This window comes from Dama dama, chromosome 24, assembly GCF_033118175.1.
Source record: "Dama dama isolate Ldn47 chromosome 24, ASM3311817v1, whole genome shotgun sequence".
Classification (NCBI taxonomy): domain Eukaryota; kingdom Metazoa; phylum Chordata; class Mammalia; order Artiodactyla; family Cervidae; genus Dama; species Dama dama.
The window spans coordinates 60,118,324-60,139,180 of record NC_083704.1 but is presented as its reverse complement, the minus strand read 5'-3'; the positions used below and the strand labels follow the sequence as shown (position 1 = coordinate 60,139,180).

Sequence of the window (20,857 nt, the reverse complement as noted above, 5' to 3'; positions counted from 1 at the left end):
CAGACCCCAAAATTTGCTGAAAGCCAGTGCTAGATTTTAAAGAGAAAAATATCTTTATCTTTCTTGGGGTCCATAAGTATTTCAGGGCTTCTTTCTACAACTGTCTTTTCTCTAAAAAAGGCTAATGTGTATTAACAGTAAAAGAAGAAGGACTCATAATGATGGAACTGGGGCTGGCAAGGAAAACGGTACGAACGAGAACACAGAAGGGATGAAATCAAAGTGCAGGCGAAGGGATGAAGCACTAACCAACCACTTGATACTGAGCAGCAATGATAATGAATCGAAGACAAACACCCACCAACGCACAGCTATGAAAACAGCAGACTCCTCAACCTGCCTCCCTCCACCTCCACACTTATAATTCTCAGCCTACTACTGTGCCAGTGGCAACAATTAAATAAGAGCACAGAGCCTTTATTTTTTCTTCTTCACTTCAGGCCACAGGGAAAGCTGAAAAAAAGGGGGGGAGGAGGGGGGTTAATTAGGACTGTTCAAAGAAGAAAAAGGCTATCTAATTGTTAGTGTTCTTTGGTCTGGAAATTCCTAGCTTCTACCACTTCATGGATATCTGAGAAAACCTGATGACCATTTCTGAAGGTCACAGAACTGAATGACCAGAAATAATGGCTTCCTTTCTGGCTCCCTCGGGTATCCCTTTCTATCAAATGTGAATCTGCAAAATGTTTTAGTCATTGCTAAGAGGCAATTCTATGTAGCAGATACAGAAAAGTATAAACAACAACAACAAACAAAAACAAAAAAAGGGGAGGGGGCTGGGGGGGGCGGAGACCCAAAACATAAGTGACACATTTATCTTACCAAAGCCCCCTGTCAGGCAGTCTGCTGATTTTGCTTGCCACAAAGCTCATCCTTCCTTTGTGCACTGCCAGCGCAAGCTTGGATCGCGCAAACAATCACAACCTCTTTTGGCTATAAGCTCTTTCCATTTGTCCCAGCTTCCAAACTGCAGACGAGCTGTGGCAGAGTCTGTCACGGCTGCACATACTTGGTTTCCGAGAATAACGCGGTAAATGAGGACAGCTACCACTGGGAATGCCTTCCCCCACCAACAGCCAGCCGAAATGAAGCTTCTAGTTGATCCCTGGGCTTCTCACCTTCACAGCCTCAGAGAAGTGCCTTTCACAGAACAGGCAGGTACAGCCACACCACATCAACATCCCCGCATAGCCAATCCCCTGCAGTGCCCTCCTCGGCCTGCGTACTGTACCGCTTCTGTCTCCCGCATCAACTCTTAGAGCTTTCTACACTGGGGAGCCAGGGAGGAAGGACTCTGTGCTGAACAAACAGAAAGCTTCTGCCAAACAAGCATCCGTGTGTGAGAGAGAGAGAGAGTGAGTGAGTGTGTGTGTGTGTGTGTGTGTACGCGCACGCGCATGGCCTGGGTGTGGGCACAGTTTGCTAGAGCTGAATGCAAATGAACAGTTTGAGACTGCAGATCACAGACAGTATCTGCCGCTCTTCTCCAAGCTGTGAGCATCTTTTATAAAAGACAAAAGCATCCAACTGGCTGGGCTTAAAGCTACAGGACGTTCATTCACCATCCACATTTGTACTTTCATTTACAACCAGAGAACAGTTCAAGGAGGTGAAAAATATTCTAAATAGGATTCTATTTAGGATTTAGGATTCTATCCATGTTTCAACAGACGACTAAAAGATTGCCAGGACAAATTTCTATGCTTTTCTAATGTTTCCTCTCTTATTTTTCATTTTAGGTTTACAAAGTCATTTAAATGAAAACTGAGCAAGAGAAAGACTTCAGAAAGACTTCTTGTGCAGAGCACAAGACCCTGAAGTCTTTTTCACTATGGACAATAGGGAAAAAAAGCTTCTGAATGAAAAGCAATAAGCTCTCTGAAGTTTAAGTATCAGATTAAAACACCACAATCATAAACCTGAGCTCAGCTCCTGTACCATCACATACTATTTATTGAATACTCACAATACTGCATGAAAGAATAAAATGTCTTCAAGAGACTGTTCCTGCCCTGAAAAAGTCACTGTGGGATTTACCCTAAAACAACCCATTAAGGACGTCTGTGTGATTAATTAGCACTCTTACTGCAATAATCAGGTCAAATCTAAAGAGACCAACTATTTCATCATCAAGAAAAATCTTTGTAAATTATTTATGATTACAAGAGGGATGGGCGGTTGTCAGCAGAAACTGTGAAACACTGAAGTGGTAAAAAAAAAAAAAAGAAAAGAAAAAAACTTAAGTGTCCTTTCAAGGGACTACCCGGTGTCGTCTATCAGATATTTTGGAGTTATCTGATAGTACAAATTCTGAATCTTTTTCTCTGCCTACGTTATTCTAAAACTGTAGAGATGGAAATTACCTTGTGCACAGTGCTGGTGATGAAATACAGATCAATTTTGTCTGGTAGAGAATATAAACTTCCTTAAGTCCAATTCTCATTTTAATATCTTACTGCTTCCTAATAATTGGTGAATTAGTGAGACAAATAAAATCTTTGACACATGTTCATTTTGTATGAGAGTCACAATTTTTCCTTTGAATAAAACCTTTAACATTTGAATCTGTAGTTTTTATTTTTGTAAAGCATCTAATTAAAAATCAACTGTCTAATTCTGTCTGTTTTAACAAGGCTCTTACAAAAGACCTCTAAATTTTTAGAGTTTTAAGAACAAAAACAAAAAAACTAAAAGAATTAGAGTACTCTTGTGGCTCTCAAAGCCTAAACTATCTATTATCTGGTCCTTTACAAAGAAAAAAGAAAGCTTGCTAATCCTTGCTTCACAAACCCAGGCAGCATATTAAAAGCAGACACATCACTTTGTGGGCAAAGGTCCGTATAGTCAGAGCTATGGTTTTTCCAGTGGTCATGTATGGAAGTGAGAGCTGGACCATGAAGAAACCTGAGCACCGAAGAATTGATGCTTTTGAACCATGGTGTTGGAGAAGACTCTTGAGAGTCCCTTGGACTCCAAGGAGATCCAACCAGTCCATCCTAAAGGAAATCAGTCCTGAATATTCACTGGAAGGACTGATGGCCACCTGATGTGAAGAGCCGACTCACTGGAAAAGATCCTGATGCTAGGAGACTGAGGGCAGGAGAAGTGGGCAAAAGAGGTTGAGATGGCATCACTGAATCAACAGACATGAGTTTGAGCAAACTCTGGGAGATGGTGCACGACAGGGAAGCCTGAAGGGCTACAGTCCACGGAGCTGCAAAGAGTAGGATATGACCTAGCAATTGAACAACAACAACAAAAACAATCCTTGCTTTAGATCAAAGTTACAGCATCTCAACTGGCATAGATATTTGAATAAGCGTGATCAACTTGACAAAATAGAAGACACTGAGGATTCAATCGGCATTTAGCAGTAAAGTCAAATTAGGACCCAGACAGAAAACAGGCTCCTTTACTAAATACCATCCAAAGACATATCAGGGATATTTTACTGATAACACAAAAAGTTTCCTTTAAAAATGTTCAAATGTTACTTTACAAACAAACCTCTTTTTTTTTTTTTTTAGCTTTATTTACTATTTTTGGCTGTGCTGGGTCTTCACTGCTGTGCCTGGGCTTCCTCTAATTGCTGTGAGTGGGCTTTTCATTGCAGTGGCTTCTCTTGTTGCAGGGCAGGAGCTCTGGAGTGGAGGCTCAGTGGTTGTGGCCCGCGAACTCAGTTGCTCCAGGGCATGTGGGATCTTCCCCAACCAGCGATTGAACCTGTGTCCCCTGCATTGGCAGGCGGATTCTTAACCATTAGACCACCAGAGAAGTCCCAAAGAAACAGTTTAAAACTGTTTTTCATTGACTAGTTTTCAGACTTCTCAACACTGATTAAAGTTTACTGAATATGCCCTTAGAAAGAAACAAAGGTGAACACAAGTTTCACTAGAATCTAATTTATGAAATACTTTTAAACATTGTAGTATAAACACAATAATCTGGAAATAAAACAAAAATAATAATAAAAACCCCTACTAAATTCAGAATTTATCTGACAAGAAAATATTTTTTTCCCTCAGTAATACAAACCTACAACAGTCTTTTTACTGTGTTCAACACTGTTGAGTACTGGGGGGAATGCTGAAAATTTACAGGAAATAGATTTTATCCTTCTAAAACTCTTGGGGAAAGATGTCTTTTAAAAACTTCTTTGTTCTTGGATGTTGCCACATTGTTTTTCATTTGTCAAGTGAATAATTATAAAACATCATTTTTGACAATGAAATAAAATGATACACACATGTTAAAAAAAATAAATAAATAAAAACTTCTTTGTTATCCAACATTTCAAATATGTGTAAAAGTAGAGAGGATACTGAATCCTGTACACTTTACCCAGCCTTAATTATTAACTCATGGCTGGTCTTTCCTCCCTCCCATGCAATGATTTGGAAGCAAATCCCAGACAAAAGATACCCTCAACATAAACCAAGACTAATTCTAGAGGCTTTGCTCTATTATTAAAACCTATCTCAGCTCTAAGACCTCATGGATATTACTTAATTTTTTGGACAAAATGCCTAAAGTTCTCCCTCTTTTTCACCCTTCGCGATACTTCATGAAGGATCCACTGGGGAAAAACGTCCAAAGACTGAGGAACTTTGTTCTGTAAAGCATCTAATTTGACTGACCTTCTTGATGCTGATGCCTGATGACTGGCTGGATAAACTTTTCCCAAAGTGGCCAAAGATGGGGAAAAGGAAAGCTGAATCGAAGAAGAAAAATGATAAATCTAATAAATCAGTTGCTGTCTATAATAGCAGAAAGCAGAGGATAGATTTGGAAGGGAGGTACTAAAGTCAAATCAAGATCTGTCACATCAGCTGGCTGTGCACTCCCCAAGGAGTCTCTTTTCCTGCCCTCCTCCAGCAGGTTATGGGTTCACCTAAAGTCTTTAATTGTAGTAAGCTCCCACTGGGATTCAGTAAGAGGGAGGTTTTGTTTGACTTCAGCGGCTTTCTCTATGCAAAAGCAACCCCTCATAACCAGCCAGTGGGCGGGGGAGCAGAAAAGTGACAAAGACAGTAACTGTAAAGGAGTTTAAAATCTTTTGAGATTAGTATAGTCATAAGAACCTCTAAATAAGGCAAGCGCTTTCTTTTACTGCTTAGAACCAATTAGTTCAGAAAGGAGAGCAACAAAATTAGTGCCAAAGCCAATACCAGAATTATGAGGTTTTAGGAAAAGAATACAGGCACTGGCCTTCTTTAGAAATTAACCAGGTTACCTGCCTTGCTATTCGAGGCAATTAACTGAAAAAGTGCAACTCTGATCCAAAAAGGATGTCCTAGAGGTATTTCCATAACTAGTGTCAACATTTAATGTATGACAAATATGAAGCCAAATATTTACGTCCTTTGGCTCAAGTGTGTTTACATTAAATGGGAACAGTGTGTAAGTGAAGAACAAGTCTTGCTGAGGTCAAAGACTCACATCAGGATAATGGCTGTCAAAATGGCTGATTAAGAATCTGCACTGATCTTGAAAAATAGAATAAGCACAGGTTCACAAAGTTAAAGTTCGGAAACAACTCACTCCTAGAGCTTCAGTGAACTGGTTCAACGTGTATACAGTAGATGTACACACAGCAGTGGTATTCTTATTATAATCACAGAGGGGAAAAGGAAGAAGACAAGGAAGATAATAGGACATCTTCTACCAAAGTCAATAAATATGTTCTAACAAAGGAAGTATAGAGAATTAATGTCCCTTCAGATACTAATTTATTTTATTCTATTAAAAATGTTTAATTGAAGCATAGCTGATTTACAATGTTGTGTCAGCTTCTAGTGTTCAGCAAAGTGATTCAGTTGTATATGTATACATTCTTTTTCATATTCTTTTCCATTATGGTTTATTGCAGCTTATAATGTAGGCTCAATAAATGTCCAGTGAATTAATACATAAGGAATAAGAATATAACATCATATCACCTCCAATACATGCTTATGTTATATTTGAATCTACAGACAGTTGTGGCTAGTTTCTGAACTGGAATCTTCCATTTTTTTGTATTCAATGTTTTACAGAGCCACCTCTGATTGCTTGACAGTGTTTGCTTATGAATTAATTTTAGTCCTTTAAGGATTGACTTAGTTTCTGATATTCCACAAGCACATAAAAAGCAGAGTTAACGAAACTTTTTTCTCCACAGAATTCCAAGCCAGAGTTGTAAGAGACCTTAGAAGGTAGTCTGTGTACGCTCAGTCATGTCTGACTCTTTGCAACCCCACAGACTAGTCCATCAGGCTCCTCTGTCCATGGGATTTTCCAGGCAAGATACTGGAGTGGGTTGCCATTTCCTACTCCAGGGAATCTTCCCAGCCCAGGGATTTAACCTGCGTCTCCTGTGTTGGCAGGTGATTCTTTACACTGTACCACCTTGGAAGTCCCAAAAAGATAGTCTACCCAGTATTTAAGTGAAATTTACTAGAAATGGGGGTGAAATCATTCACAATTAAAATTTGGAGACAGAGTTCTCATGTAAGATCAAGAAACAATAACTGTAGAAGACCTCTGTTCTCAAGCCATTATTTAGAAAAATCAATATGGAACTGTCTCTAGTTTGTTCTTGACTTTGGCACACTCAGGAAAAAAAACATATTCCATCTTCCCAAGAATATTTTCTGACAAAATTACTTTTTATCTTCTAATGATTTGATAAAAATTAATTGTTTAAACTATGTTACAGTCAAAATTAATTTTAACTAGAGTTTAGATGACTGCTAAGACTTTATAAAGAGGGCTGAGCACTGAAGAATTGATGCTTTTAAACTGTGGTGTTGAAGAAGACTCTTGAGGGTACCCTGGACTGCAAGGAGATCAAACCAGTCAATTTTAAAGGGAATCAGTCCTGAATATTCATTGGAAGGACTGATGCTGAAGCTGAAGCTCCAATACTCTGGCCACTGATGGGAAGAACTGATTCATTGGAAAAGACCCTGACTGCTGGGAAAGATTGAAGGCAGGAGAAGGGGACAACAGAGGATGAGATGGTTGGATGGCATCACCGACTCGATGGACATGAGTTTGAGCAAACTCCAGGAGTTGGTGATGGACAGGGAAGCCTGGCGTGCTGCAGTCCATGGGGTCACAAAGAGTCGGACATGACTGAGCGACTGAACTGAACTGAAGGCTTTATATGGTATTATAGAATTTGCAGCCCTTTAATCTAGGGAGTAGGAAAGGAAAAGTCCTAATTAAAATTCCTAGTAACTTAGTGCTTTGTCTTGCATATTAAGGGGAAAACTTTAATGAAACAAATTTGCTCATGACCAATTGATAACAAATGTTCTTTCGGTGGCTTTTTGTGAACAACATTGAGATGGGAATATTGTTAGGCACCTCTTGTATTCTTTTCAACTACTAGGAACTCTGTTTTCTCTCAGGGTGTTTTATGTTGTAATTATATCAACAACAATGTTTCTGTTATAACATCCTAATGTTAGGGTAATATTAATAATGCTTCTTTTCCAGAATTTTAATTTTAAAGAATGACGAAGACAACCTAATTCTTAAAATATATTGTAATGTAACAAGAGCTTTGTCTGGTTTAGGTTAATTAAGATCCCACTAGGTAAAGACTTCCTTTTTGCTAGAGGATCTAAATTACTTTGAGTTAAGAGACTGCCAGAGAACCTACTCACAGCATCTAATGCAGTTCTTTGGTTTGTTTTCTCTATAATTGAAAATGGTGTTAAGAACAGCTGACCTTTCCATAAATCACATAAATGTGGTACAGCTGAATCATATAATGTGGTGACTTCTGCTTTACATCTGAGAATACCACTGAATTCCAACTTTACAGCTCACAATTTTAATTACTCTTTTCAGCTGCTTGACATCTTCAACCCTGACTAAGTACAGCAATGTCATTAGTGACGGATTAATGAAGAGGTTGAAGAGGACCGGAAGCACTTTGCAGCAATCCATCAGAGACCGTGTTCCAGGATGGTGTTTATCCAAGTTAGTAATCTTCACTCTTTCATTCACTGACTCAGTTATGAAGAATCAATTATAATTTCCTCCCCTCAAAAGATACCATGAAGAACTCTGTTGAATGTACTGCTGAAATCTAGATATCCTGTCTTCAGAACATCTCTACTACTATAGTAAGCCTATTAAAAAAGGAAATGAGCTTAGTCTAGGGATAATCAAACTCAGAAAATCTGTTTAGTGCCTTCCCTATGGGCTTCTTCTTTTTTTTTTTTTCTATGGGCTTCTTTTACAAAGTATTTATTTACTTATGCCTAACCACTGGTCTGGAATAGTAACAATTCAATGCTAAGGAGACTGAAAATTTGTCTATTTTTCAAAGAATTAATAGCAGTCAGAAAATATTTCTGTACCCTTAATTTTAACATTAATAAAAAATGGAGGCATTTACTGAATACTTAAGTTTTTATCTTAAGACTGTTAGTGTTTTAGCAACTTTGGATCAAGTAAAATGTTTAGAGTACATATATACACCATATGGTTATACTCATTTCACTGTACTTTTTTTTTAAGTTCAAATTCCAATTTATTAATTTGTAGGCCACAGAGATTCGTGCTCGTGTTCAGTCATTGAGTCATGTCCAACTCTTTGCAACCCCATGGACTAGACATGGCCATGATCCTCTTCCATGTAATTTTCCAGGCAAGAATACTGGAGGGGGTTGCCATTCCCTTTTCCGGGGGATCTTCCTGACCCAGGGATGGAACCTGCGTCTCCTGCATTGGCAGGAGGATTCTTTACCACTGAGCCACCTGGGAAGCCCAGGCCAGAGATCAACCTCATGTAAATTAAGATACATCACTCTCACTTAAGGAAGATTTTGTTCCAGCAAAATAATGTGCAAATTAAGGATTTAATATAGAATAATATTTATTACATTTGAAAATATGTTACACTTAAAAGTGACTATATAAAGGAATTTAGAATGAATGCTTTTGAAAGTAAATAATTACCCTATCCAGCGTTACAAAATTTTGTCTAAATCCAGATTTTCCTCTGTACTAGTAGTACAAGTTTAAGTCCAGTAAACGCCTTCATTGATCTTCTATGAGTAGTTTGTAACTGAGTAATAATCAGTTAAGAAATTGCTTTTTAGCTCCTTTAACTGCCTAGAAACAGAAAAATAAGTTTGAGACCAGTGTCTCTGACCATTTCTGAGAGTCACAGGAAAACGTGTCACTTTATTTTTAAAACCAATCTATACATGTCTATACACATATATTCTGAAACGTCCTAGAATCTAACGATCTTGAGAAGCTGTCTTGTGAAGTAGCCTTATTTTACAAGTGAGGAATAAAAGCTCTGGCATGTTAACTGAATCCCCAAGTTCCCATCTGGTTCTGGCAGGACTGGGACTATAGCCCATACCTCTCCAACATATGCCTCATTTACTTATTAGCCTTATTACTTGTCGTTATCTTCCCCAACCAGAATGGAAGCTGCATGAGGGCAGAGAGCCATCTCAACTCCCAAACTCTGATAGAAAGCAGATTCTCCAGCAACTGTTTGTTCAGTGAACAAATGATCAGTCTACACCACCCTCTGTTTCAGATAGGATATACTGGAACTCTGGCATACAGTAATTTCTGGCCTGAATTAAAATAATCAATGACGAATGTTCTTAAGCATTAAGTCAGAGTTCTCAACCTATTTTTCTTCTCACGGTCTTAAGGGATGTAAAACATTCTCTGGAGGAGAAGGAAAGCATTTTGAGCACTGGGAGTAGGGAGACGCTGCACTGCCAGTCCTCTGTTGCCATGCTGTACACTTCTCATCCACCACTGAAATCACCGTTCTAGCTATTCCTTTCGAATGAAAGTCAGTTACAAAGAAATCCCACAATTACAAAATAATGTGGGCAGATCTTTGCATTGTTCCATAGGCACTGTTCCTAGGGAATCTGACCTTTATGTAGCGCTCTGAGCCCCACCAAACGATGAGAGTTGGTCAAGCTGCAGTTGAGATGGGAGGGGAGTGTTATCATTTGAAAGTCCACCATTTAATAAAGTTACAGTCCAGTGTAAATAACAACTGTTTAAATGACACAGATAGCATCTGCACAGAACCAAATAATTATCACAACAAATTCTGGGCATCTGTACAGAAAATCAAGGCAATTTATATAGATGTGTGTTGTTGCAGGGTCATTAAGGAAGGAAAAAGCAAATTATTCATCTTTAAGTCAACATTTGGGAATATTATCTTGTGTAATATTTAAAACACAAACATAACTTCAACATATAAGCAATGCATTCTGTCATATCCCACTTCCTAAGACTCTCCAATTCTTTCCTAGAATCAGATATGTTTTCCCCTCTAGAGTTTTGCGCCTTTAAAATGTTTATCCTGCAGTTTTCATAAAGTGTGTTGCAACATCATGCAAAGAGGTTATACATAAACCCCTATCTACAGCAGTTTGATGTATCCAGAGAGTCATGTGAAGAATTTCAGAAGCTAGAGCAAATACCTCTTTTCTGAACATTTTAATCATTGTTTCAATGAGAGGATCCTTGTGGCTCAGCTGGTAAAGAATCCCCCTGCAATGCGGGAGACCTGGGTTCGATCCCTGGGTTGGGAAGATCCCCTGGAGAATGGAAAGGCTACCCACTCCAGTATTCTGGCCTGGAGAATTCCATGGACTGTATAGTCCATGGGGTCGCAAAGAGTTGGACACAACTGAGAGACTTTCACTTTCGCAGATTTGATGAATACTTTGGGTCAGTGAGAGACACGGGTAGAGAAGCAAGTTTAATCTAAAATCATTCACTCAGGTACTAAGCGATTTTGGCAAGCTTTTCTCTACTCATGGATTAAGGCAATAAATAGACAAAACAACATCAATTAAAAATATTCAGATTACGTTTTACATTTTCCTCCTCTTTTTGGACTGTCAATAATGGAGAAAAAGGAGTTAACTTCTGTTTTACTATCAGTCTCCACCCCCTGTCCTTTCAGGGCTGGCCTATGAATTCTTTTCTTCTGAACACCCCATTCAACCTGGGATTGCACTCTTAATAAAACATAGATAAGGAAACTGACCTTTTATAACCTCAGAACAAACAGAGATGTGCCAGGGTTTTAAAATCCAAGATACAGAACAAACAACAGGGGAAAAGGGGGTGGGGGAGAGCAGAAGTACAAATCTGTTAATAAAGCTGGCATTTAAAGTGATCAGCCATAAGGAAGAGCAGAGTGACTTATCATCAAACTTCAGAGTGAAAAATCTATTTTAAAATACAGTGGCTCACAAGAAACAGAATGCTTTAGGATCAGGTAAAACTGCACAGAACCTGTGTGCTTCAGCATGTATCTCTTAGAGAAGATCTATGTACTATTTATAAACCCACAACACACCAAAAAATCATGATAAACTACAGCTGTCAGCCACATTTTGTATACAGTCAGGGACTGTGGATGAGATGTGAAAATGGTGGATTCACTGTGAAGCTGGATCACCCTCCCATCCAGTTAATCTCAGGGACTTGCTCCACTGATCTGGAGGCATAGTACCAAAATACGTGCATACCACCTTACAATTCAGAAAACTGCCAAATCTTTGGGAAAAATACACAAAAAAACAAGTAGCTGAGTAATAAGAACCGTTTTGTTTTTGTTTTTTTAATGTGAGAAATATTTCAAATGGCTTTAATCCTAATTGTTATTGGTTATGCATGCCTGGTATCTTCAAATTTAACCCAAGCTTTCCCCAAGCTGCCAAAGGCAAAAGGAAACTCTCGTTCTCTGAAGCAAACACTTATTTTTGGAGAACTACTTAGCCTGAGAGAGTGAGGATGACATTTACTCTGCACTGAAGCAGCCCTGTCATACGGCAGAACGGGACACTCTGGGACCATCTGAGCATGCCCACACAGCCAAAGAACACTCTGTGCGTTCTACCTAAACACCTAGGGAGGGGTGAAATGAACAACTAGGAAACACATAAGACACCTCTCCATTACTGCCACCTCACACAAGTCAGTCCCAAAACAGCAAATGCCCGGGGCTGAGATCTACTGCTGAAAAATGCTAAGTTTCAGCAGCTCAAAGCATTTCCTGTGTCTGTCTCAGCAACCACCCCCACTTAAAGCTGTAGAATTATAAGATTAAGGAAGAGATTTGAGGAAAAAAAAAAGACAGATACACACACATATACAACATACGGTTTCCGAGGAGAGTGAGGGTTCCATGCTTGTGAGGGAGGAGGAAGAGGAATATGCCGAAGAACCCTCGGGTTTCTCTCAGACTTGAACATGCTGTACTGTGGCATGAGGTCAGCAGAGACTGGCTCCAGCCGTGTGAGGCTGAATTCTGCCCTGACAAAGCAGGATCACTGTAATATGAAGCAAGAGGACCCAGGGCATGTTGGCTGCTGTACAGAGTGGCTGTTCTAGAAAGTAATGGCAATTCCAAAACAAGGGATCTATGCTGTCACATGAGGTGATCTTCAGCCCAGTTAAGCAATAAGCACCCAAAATACTCTGAATCCCAAACACAGGCAGCTCAAAACATTAGGAGAAAACTTTGTTCCTCAAACCTATTTTGTGTCTGGAGGAAATGAGCAGGAAGTGGGAAATTTGAAGAACTATTGGTTGCTTTGTTTTGTATCATAAATAATGTCCAGATTCTATTCTAAATGAGGCACAGTCATTTAGACACTGTGACCTAGCTGAGGAGCCCCAAATGTCTATGACTATACAAGGAAGGGAGACTGTTCTGAAAAAATATTTTTGGTGTTAGACATAGGCTGAAACTGAAGAGATGGTTTAAAAACCTCATTTGTCCCAAATACCCAAAAGGCAGAGGTTGCTGCAGACCTAAGGCACATTACCATTTCTTTTTAGGTCACCAAGAATGTATATAACTGTACTGTTAGAAATTTTTCCCTGAAATAAGGGGAACACACACACACACACACACACACACACACACACACACACACACAAAAATCATAAATAGAAAAAGGAACCAGGAGATGGAATTTCCATCAAGACAAAAACATAGGACAGACAATGTAGACAATCCTCTCCATTCTGTGGTCTCCCTTATATTACGGAAGTTTTACTCTAGACCAGAAGTGACCCAATCCTTTTAGCATTCTCAAAAAGACAAAACTCTGATGAAAAGAATGGATTCCAGATGAGTGGTGGGGTTAGGTGTGACTATCAAGGGAGTCTCCCAGAGTGACGGGAACACATGAACACGCACATGCACACCCAAAATCAGCACAGCATCAGCTCTCCCTCAAACGTCTCCCAAGTCTTCTGAATCCCAGTTCTGCCGTTTCTGAGATGCAAGGCAATATACATGAAAACAGCTCAGACTTCTGCGACTTCTGGGACTCTCATTCCATCGTCAAGCGCTTCAGGCCGCCTCACCTAAAGCATGGGCCCCATGCATGTTAGTTCCCTTTCCTACTTCTATTTCCATCACAGATCTATTCTCACAGACACCAACCGCCACGGATTTCTATGCAGAAACTGAAAGTTTGCAAATCAGAATGTGAGTTCAAAGTTCTGTGCTTCCCCGGTGCCAGCTGACGACATCTCCAACAGCCACACTGCAACGGGGAGAAGCATGTCTGCTGCTTATTCATTTAGCAGCAGCAGAGGCTAACAACTAAAGCCCGAACTCTGTACTTGTCACCAAGAAGATAACGGCACAGGACAAATCAACGAATAAAAGCTGTTCTCTTCTCTTCTTGGGCTCTTTTCTGGTCTTGTGCTCTTTTTAGTCTTATCTGTGATGGTGCTAAGTTGCTTCAGTAGTGTACGACTCTTTGCGACCCCATGGACTGCACCCCTCCAAGTTCCTCTGTCCATGGGATTCTCCGGGCAAGAACACTTGAGTGGGGGGCCGTGCCCGCCTCATTAGTCTTATACATCCAAATAATATTTCTCAACTCCACCAGGGAAAAGGACAAGAAGTGTGGAAAGAGCAGAACGATCAGAGCTATGAAGCACTCAGGATCTGCTTAGTTTCACATTTGGAAATGAATCACAGGCACTTTACGAGTGGGGTAAGAAGGGTCTTCAAAGGGTATGAACATGAGAAAATCAATTCAAGTAAAAAAACCAAAAATTCTAAGAAGTGACATCCTCATGGTCCAAAGCAAAGTCTGCCCACCTCCACAAGCTGTGGTACTGTTTTGCCCTCTGGTACTTACCTCCGATCCCCACTCAGACATCATTACCTCACTGCTGCTCTGTCCCCACTCTGCCTCCTGAAGAAAAATGTCCAGGACTCCAGCAGACACATGGATAAACTCTTGTATGACTGTGTTTCAGAACATTTAGCTCTTCCGGGACTTACCAGTTAGTCAAATGGAATTTACCTTTGACCTTATTAACACGAGGTTCTGTTCCACCTCACCACTGAGATCACTAATCTCAGGACTAATCACTCCTTTGGAATTACATCTTAAGCTTTCATGTCTAAGAAATTAAATTTCATTGGTGCTACCCTATTCCCTCCTCCTCCTCCTCCCCCTCCCACCAGGATCTATTATACTATCTTTCAAGCCAAAGTCAAGGTGGTATAAAGAAATCAAGCAAACTACATTAGAATTGACTCTACTGATTACTGACTGTCCAACTTTCATAACCACTGAACGTCAGTTTCTTCATCAAAATAAGGATACAGCACACCTTTCAAAACACATTTCTGAGCACTGACTACAGATTATCAGATACTGCTGCTACAGTGAATAACCCCAAATTTCAAGAATAATCTCTTCTTGAAAATGGCTCTTTACAGAAGTTTTCAAAGCAATTAATGTGACATAATCTCCATTCTACAAAAAAGAAACTCGAGCTTTGCACAATTCCTGAATATGGTAGGGCCTCAGTAAATATTAGAGACTACTCTGAAGGTTGACTTATTCAAGATTACACAACTGGGGTGGGTTAGGATTAGAACCAAGGAATTCTGACTCTTCCCTAACATTCTTTCCACTATTTTGCCATTCAGTTATTTGCCTCTGTTTCTGTGCTTCTGTGTTTATTTGGAGGAAGTAAAATTATAAATTATATTTCTCATGCTTTATCTCTGTCATTTATTATTTCTATATTGGCTTTCTTTGGCTTATAAGTTTACAGCAGCTTTTGCATACTCAAACTTTCAAAGTTTCTCTATACATTCATCCTAATAAACTGAAGATTCCATGACTTATTTCAGCAAAAGAAATTGAGATCATTTAGTTATTTCTTGATAGACTTCTAACACTACAACCTACTCTCTATTTCCAATATTGTAATTTCTCCTGAGCAAATGTCTCATCTTTTGGTTTCCAACTGTCTGCCATGGGGAAAGGACTCTCTGATCTAAATATTTTGACCTCACACTCTTCACATGATTTACCTAGAAGCCAGATCAAAATTCTTTCATTTCTGTCATTTACATCTCTCTTCGTAAAGCAATGCTTAAGAATAATTTCCTTTGCCAAGAAGACTTATAGTCTTTTCAACAAATGATACCAACAGAAGCAGCTATCAACATGCAAAAGAATGAAGCTGGACTCTTCCTCACAAAATATAAAGGATTATCTCAAAAAAAAAAAAAAAAAAAAAGATTAACTCAAAATGAATCAAGAATCTAAATGTAAGACCAAAAACTATGGGTGTAAATCTTCACGACCTTGGATGTAGTCAACGGTTTCTTAGATGTGACACCAAAATCATAAGCCATAAAAGAAAAAACAGATAAAACAGCCACAACAAACTTCAAAGTGCACCATTAAGAACATGAAAAGACAACCCACAGAAAGGGGAAAAACTTCTGGCAGCTCATAAGCTTTATAAGGGACTTGTACATAGAATATATAAAGAACCATTACAACTAAATGTTAGCAAGAAAACCCAAATGGGCAAAAGGCCCTGAATAGACACTTCTCAAAAGAAGACTGACAAATGGCCAAAGTGTACATAAAAAGATGCTCGACATCATTAGCCTTCAGGGGAATACAAATCAAAACCACAATGAAATACCAGTTCACACCTTGCTAGGATGAATGTAATAAAAAAGACAGATAGTAACTAGAATTGGTGAGAATGTCAAGAAAATGGAACCCTCACAGACTGCTGGTGGGGATGTAACATGCTACAGTCCCTTTGGTCAATAGTTTGGTAGTTCCTCAAACGATTAAACAGACAGTTACCATATGATTCAACAAACCACTCAGAGGTACATGCCCAAGAGAAATAAAAACAACTGTCCTCAGAAAAACTTGTACCTAGACATTCATAACAGCATTATTCATGAAAAAAGGAGAAGCAACTCAAATGTCCATCAACTGATGAACGATATATAAAATGTGATATTCATATAACTGAATATTACCCTGCAATAATAAGGAAATACTGATAAATAGCATACAGTATAATCTTGAAAACAGAATGCTAAGTTAAAGAAGTCAGTCACAAAGGATCATATATTTTATTATTTGATTTACATAAAATGTCCAGAACATTCAAATCTACAGAGACAGAAACTAGATTAGTGCTTGCCAAGGGCTGAGGGGAATGATAAGATTGGCAGTAATGGCTAGGATGTGTGGGATTTCTTTCTGGGGTAATGAAAATGTTCTAAAATTAATTACGGTGACAGTTGTGAAACTGAATAAAGTAAAAGCTGTGCAATTATAAACTTCCATGGGTGAAGGGTATAATATGTGGATTATATTAAAAAAAAAACAACTGTTAAAGTTTGTTGAAAAGCTGTTAAAACTTGATTAAACATTTCTAACAGGACTTGTGTTCTCAGCTACCCCAACTCTTAAGATCTATACAGATTTATTGCATAGATGTACTTGATTATAGACAGAATGGGATATACCAAAGAAAGCAATCAGAGTCAAGGAAAGAAGAAAATGTAGACTGAATACCCAATTTGGCACCAATAACCTGTGTAGACAAGTCTTACTAAGCCCGTTTCCTCATCTCTGAAGCCTCTTATGATAAAATTGTTGGCTGAATCAATTCTCTTAGAAAGATTTTCTCTTAGTTTGCACAAACTTGAACTTTGTGAGCAGTAGAGAATTCTAGGAAGGCTGGGATAAGTGATTAAAAAAAGAATTAAACATTCCAATAAAAGACTTCTGTAGAAAAGTGTCATCTGTACTTCATGCTATTTATTATGGTGAATCTTTGGAATATGCAGCTACTCCTCTACATGTTACATAAAGTATTCAGAGTAAAATATTTTATCACGAAATAAAAACAAAGTTGTATTTACATTACACAAATGGCACTGTGAAGTATGTGTGATTGACATGTGAACTAGAAACACTCACAAAGCTGTTATGTTGTAATGCACCATCAATTTGTTTGGATGACTAAATGTCTTTACATCCCAATGTAGTACTGTTTTTATCACAACTACTACTATGGATAACCACCAGAAGAATAGTGACCTTTTAGGAGGCAAGGATATACAATGGAAAAAAGACAACCTCTTTAACAAGTGGTGCTGGGAAAACTGGCCAACCACCTGTGAAAGAATGAAACTAGAACACTTTCTAACACCATACACAAAAATAAACTCAAAATGGATTAAAGATCTAAATGTAAGACCAGAAACTATAAAACTCCTAGAGGAGAACATAGGCAAAACACTCTCCGACATAAATCACAGCAAGATCCTCTATGACCCACCTCCCAGAATACTGGAAATAAAAGCAAAACTAAACAAATGGGACCTAATGAAACTTAAAAGCTTTTGCACTACAAAGGAAACTATAAGTAAGGTGAAAAGACAGCCCTCAGATTGGGAGAAAATAAGAGCAAATGAAGAAACAGACAAAGGATTAATCTCAAAAATATACAAGCAACTCCTGCAGCTCAATTCCAGAAAAATAAATGACCCAATCAAAAAATGGGCCAAAGAACTAAACAGACATTTCTCCAAAGAAGACATACAGATGGCTAACAAACACATGAAAAGAGGCTCAACATCACTCATTATTAGAGAAATGCAAATCAAAACCACAATGAGGTACCATTACACGCCAGTCAGGATGGCTGCTATCCAAAAGTCTACAAGCAATAAATGCTGGAGAGGGTGTGGAGAAAAGGGAACCTTCTTACACTGTTGGTGGGAAAGCAAACTAGTACAGCCGCTATGGAAAACAGTGTGGAGATTTCTTAAAAAACTGGAAATAGAACTGCCATATGACCCAGCAATCCCACTTCTGGGCATACACACTGAGGAAACCAGATCTGAAAGAGACACGTGCACCCCAATGTTCATCACAGCACTGTTTATAATAGCCAGGACATGGAAGCAACCTAGATGCCCATCAGCAGATGAATGGATAAGGAAGCTGTGGTACATATACACCATGGAATATTACTCAGCCATTAAAAAGAATTCATTTGAACCAGTCCTAATGAGATGGATGAAGCTGGAGCCCCTTATACAGAGTGAAGTAAGCCAGAAAGATAAAGAACATTACAGCATACTAACACATATATATGGAATTTAGAAAGATGGTAACGATAACCCTATATGCAAAACAGAAAAAGAGACACAGAAATACAGAACAGACTTTTGAACTCTGTGGGAGAAGGTGAGGGTGGGATGTTTTGAAAGAACAGCATGTATATTATCTATGGTGAAACAGATCACCAGCCCAGGTGGGATGCATGAGACAAGTGCTCAGGCCTGGTGCACTGGGAAGACCCAGAGGAATCGGGAGGAGAGGGAGGTGGGAGGGGGGATCGGGATGGGGAATACGTGTAAATCCATGGCTGATTCATGTCAATGTATGACAAAACCCACTGAAATGTTGTGAAGTAATTAGCCTCCAACTAATTAAAAAAAAAAAAAAAAAAAGAATAGTGACCTTTTAAGTACTAGGCTCTTCATATATATTACTTCATTTAATCCACAAAATACCTGGCACTCTACTTATTCATTGGCTTCATTTTTAATGAAGAGGAAATTAAGGCTCAGCGAGGGTAAGCCACTTGCTTACCTGTGCTATTCAGCCTATCTCTGATGCTCTCATAGGCTGGCCTACATCAGATGACAAACCAAATCCCAAGGGAGATGCTTCATTTTACTCTACCCATCTACCTTTCTAGCTTCCTTTTTGTTCCAGTGTCTTTAGGATCACTTTGTGACAGCAGTTCAGAAGAACTGGGATGGTTTGTAAGCACGTGTAACATTCACACAGTATCCATCACTACTGGGCCTTGCCTCCTGAAACTCTCTCACCCTGGAATGCCCTTCTACATCTAAGAGTCATTAAAGGCTCAAAGCCAATGCTCCCATGAAGCTTTCTCTGAGTTCCTTTTGTGGAAATCTCTCCCAATCATACATTTCAAGAATATAATTATAAAATACCTACTCTGAGCCAGATGTTGTGATAGGCACTGAGTTAGATATATTTACTTTTTTACTATAGGCAGCAGACCAAAAAAATCTATTGTATGTATGTTTCACTCAGTGTATAAAAACTGGCAAACAGGCTACATGGTCTGCAAAATGCCCTGATAGAGAAACATGATCTTGATCATAGCTTCAGAAACTAAGACAGTGGAAGGTGAAAGGCATTTCTGAGTTCAGTTTCTAAACTCAAAGAAAAACTTAAAACTCACAACCTGGTTGATACTGATTAATTTATTTAAAATTCAGGCTTTAAAAAATACCTCCACTGTTTCATAAAACCCAAATCAGAGTTTTTCTGGTAGGTTTCAACTGCCAAGTTCCATTTGTTTTAAAGGAAAACAATTACAGTCATAACAGCATCTAATGAAACATTCTACTGACACCAGAGTATGATTTTAAAAGAGTTTCTTTGAAATTATCCGACTCTCTAGAGCAAATCTGATTCATATTGTGTTCCGTGTACTAAATTCAAATGCAAAATGTATGCTTACATTGCTGGTAAGATGTTTAAAATCCTAATTTCACCTAGTAATTACAAGTGTACTACCACTTGTACCAAGTAGAGAGAGTGCTTCCAGCAACTTCAGTGGAAGACGGAGAAGGGGGCAGTGAGGCTGGTTTGCTGTAGAAGATTTTAGAAAATCAAGTATTTTTAAGTTGAAACAACCCAGTTATCTTCACTCCTTTCTTAAAAACATTTAAAACAGCACACAGTATGTAATCTCAGTATATAACGAGAGTTTTACAACATATTTAATATAATCTCATAACAACCTTAGTACGAAGTTGTGACAACCACCATCTTCAACTCAAAAATGAAGCTGAGAGGATGAGAAACTTGCTCAAGAGCACTGACAGGTAAAGGAGAAGAGCTCTGAACCCAGGTGTTTCCAGCCAATATATACGTGATAATTTTGGGTAACCATTAAAGAGCACATCAAGAACCTTCGAGACTTCCCACAATATGAAGAGAACAAAATTTCTTAGAAAACAAACATGTCACTGGCATGTGCTAAATCGAATTAAACTAGATTTCCAAGTACCAGCTATGACTGCTAGAGACACCGATCCTGTAGGCAAATTCTTCTATTCAAGAGTACATTAACAAAACAAAACAAAACCGAGAAAAAACACGTCCCACAGTTTCAAACACGCTCATGTTTCTCGAAACTCACTCTTCTCTTTGGTTTGTATGATGAGATTATAAAACATCTTGTTGTCATGTCCTGCACCAACTCCACAACTTCTCTTGCGGGCTCATAATCAGAGTTAACACCAACAGCTTCTCAGCCACAGCACAAAAGATGCTTCCGAGAGCGGCTGCACTTTCTCTAAGTGTAGCTGTTGCCACGAGAATCCTCCCCGCTCAGAGCAGATGCCCTGAAGGGAGGCCACGCCGGCCTTGCCTACACCTGTGCTGGGCAGCCTCTAGGGCAGCGTTGCTAGACATTCTGGATCCTGAGGGCATTG

General features: G+C 39.0%; 1 protein-coding gene and 1 long non-coding RNA gene across 19 annotated transcripts in view; both read right to left on the bottom strand.

Annotated features, from left to right (window-relative positions):
• The window catches only part of TMCC1 (transmembrane and coiled-coil domain family 1), a 160,548-nt gene that overhangs the window by 32,719 nt on the left and 106,972 nt on the right, over nt 1-20,857 (bottom strand). Inside the window, exons 1-2 of one of the 18 annotated variants that reach the window (XM_061128889.1) lie at nt 14,166-14,259; nt 12,148-12,332 (exon numbers count right to left, since the gene is read on the bottom strand). The exons of 15 other annotated variants lie outside the window; for them this stretch is intronic. In XM_061128889.1, the coding sequence (XP_060984872.1) occupies nt 12,148-12,189 (42 nt within the window). In that variant the 5' untranslated portion in view covers nt 12,190-12,332; nt 14,166-14,259. Of the gene's footprint in view, nt 1-12,147; nt 13,064-14,165; nt 14,323-20,857 lie in introns of those variants that run through there. 2 more of the 18 variants (XM_061128894.1, XM_061128893.1) reach the window with 2 other exon arrangements.
• LOC133046057 (uncharacterized) lies at nt 1,280-12,139 on the bottom strand. Its single transcript, XR_009690400.1, has 3 exons — nt 8,956-12,139; nt 2,364-8,123; nt 1,280-1,299 (listed from the first exon to the last, which is right to left on the bottom strand). It is a non-coding gene; the product is annotated as an uncharacterized LOC133046057 (long non-coding RNA).